General features: G+C 34.9%; 1 protein-coding gene across 1 annotated transcript in view; it reads right to left on the reverse strand.

Moving 5' to 3' along the window:
• Nucleotides 1-1,881, reverse strand: part of BRWD3 (bromodomain and WD repeat domain containing 3) — a gene marked incomplete at both ends in the record, with an annotated part of 145,811 nt that overhangs the window by 6,449 nt on the left and 137,481 nt on the right. Inside the window, 1 exon segment of the mRNA XM_077779436.1 lies at nucleotides 688-744. Coding sequence (XP_077635562.1) covers nucleotides 688-744 — 57 coding nt within the window.

Consider the following 1,881-nt stretch of genomic DNA (forward strand, 5'->3'; position numbering starts at 1 on the left):
TTATATCCTTTGTTGTCATTCTAGCCCTTACCATTTGATGCTTTTCATATGATTTCCTTCAGTATTTCAAAGGAAATTTTCCTTATATAAAAGAAGTATTTTGTTTAACTCCCATGGAGGGGAAGTGTACAGAACAGAGTTAACAGATATGGAGCTGCTATATTTACCAGGGCTTGCTTATAATGTTGGACTTCAGTTGGGATTCTGGGTACTTGGTACTTGAACCATTTCTTGTTTGTTACAAACATTACGATGTGTACTGAACACCTGCGTTCCTGTATTTTTCCTGCTTTCTGGGAGTCTGGAATCTTGGCATGTGCTAGTCAGACGGTGTCTACATAACCAGTTCCCAATAAATTCCTTGGGGTCTGAGTCTCTAATCACATATATTTTGCTACATTTTCATTGCAGGGGAAGAGTGTTCTCTGTATGGGCCCTCAAAGAAGGAAGAGAGCATAAAAAACCCTGTGCATGGATTCCTCCAGACACTCCCTATGTATATTTCACCATGGTCGGTCCAGTTGCATATCCTTATAGTGCCACTGCAATTAGCCTTGAATCACAAGTATACACACTGAGTTTTGTGAGTCTTTTAGCAATTATCCAAATAGGTGGAGTTGGTCTTAGGGATCCCTGACACAGGAAGCCTGAAAATTTTTCTTCTCAGCAGTTTATTTATTCACTCACCATTCTTCCAGATGAAGTACCAGGACCGTCTGAATCTAAGTCAACCATTTCTGTATCCTAAAATTAAAAGGAAAGAGTGGGAAAAGATATTAAGTTATATTCAAAGTCTTACAAATTTGATAAACATTTACAAAGAAATGGCACATACAATCACAATTAACTTCCACGTTGGAGCAGGCAACAAGCAGAACAAAGTTTGAAGGGACAATTACTCCAAACTTTGCCTATATGCTAGATAAAAGCTGGTAAATATACTCAGAGAGTANGAAATGAAAAAAAAAAAAACAAAACAGTATAGTGACTGGTATCTAAAGTTGTACCTAATGTTAGTATTTAAAAAAAAGGTATTCTATATGACATGCTATTTAATACATTATAATCATGAATTACTCATGATTAATCTATTACTGTTTCAAGAAATACATCTATTTTCTATAGCGAAAATATGAATGTGTAGTAAAACCTAAAGTTTCAGTCAAGTATCCCTCTGAGGGACAGTTTTTTAATACAAAGAGGCAAAGTCCACACACCATTATTCACCTGGTGGTGGTGAAGCACATAGGTAATGCCTAGGAGAAAATAAAAGCAGCTCATGAGCTATTGGAACTCCTTTCCAATAAAATAAAGTTGCATTACATTTTAGTGTAGTTTTCTATTTTAACCCAAGGAATGCTACTTTGAGGAGAACACCACCAATTCATCATAAAAACTCTCAATGAAATAGATGTAGAGGGAACATACTGCAACATAATAAAGGCCACTTATGACAATCCTACAACTAACATCATGATCAATGGTGAAAAACTAAAAGCTTTTCTTCTCAGATCAGGAACAAGTATACTCACTTTAGCCACTTATATTTGACATAGTATTTTAAGTCCTTGCCATAGCAATTAGGCAAGAAAAACAAAATACATCCAAATCATAAAAAGAAGTAAAACTATGTACATTAACAGATGATATATTACATATATAAAAGCTTAAAGAGTCCACCGAAAAACTGTTAGAACTAATAAATGAATTCAGTACAATTGCAGGACACTAAATCAATATACAAACATAAGTTGCATTTCTTTTTTATTTTTTTTTATTTTATTTTTTTATTTATTTCTAGGAGAGAGAGAGAGAGAGAGACAGCATGAGCAGGGGAGAGTCAGAGAGAGAGGGAGACACAGACTCTGAAACAGTCTCAAG

This window comes from Crocuta crocuta, unplaced genomic scaffold, assembly GCF_008692635.1.
Source record: "Crocuta crocuta isolate KB4526 unplaced genomic scaffold, BGI_CrCroc_1.0 scaffold2236, whole genome shotgun sequence".
Classification (NCBI taxonomy): domain Eukaryota; kingdom Metazoa; phylum Chordata; class Mammalia; order Carnivora; family Hyaenidae; genus Crocuta; species Crocuta crocuta.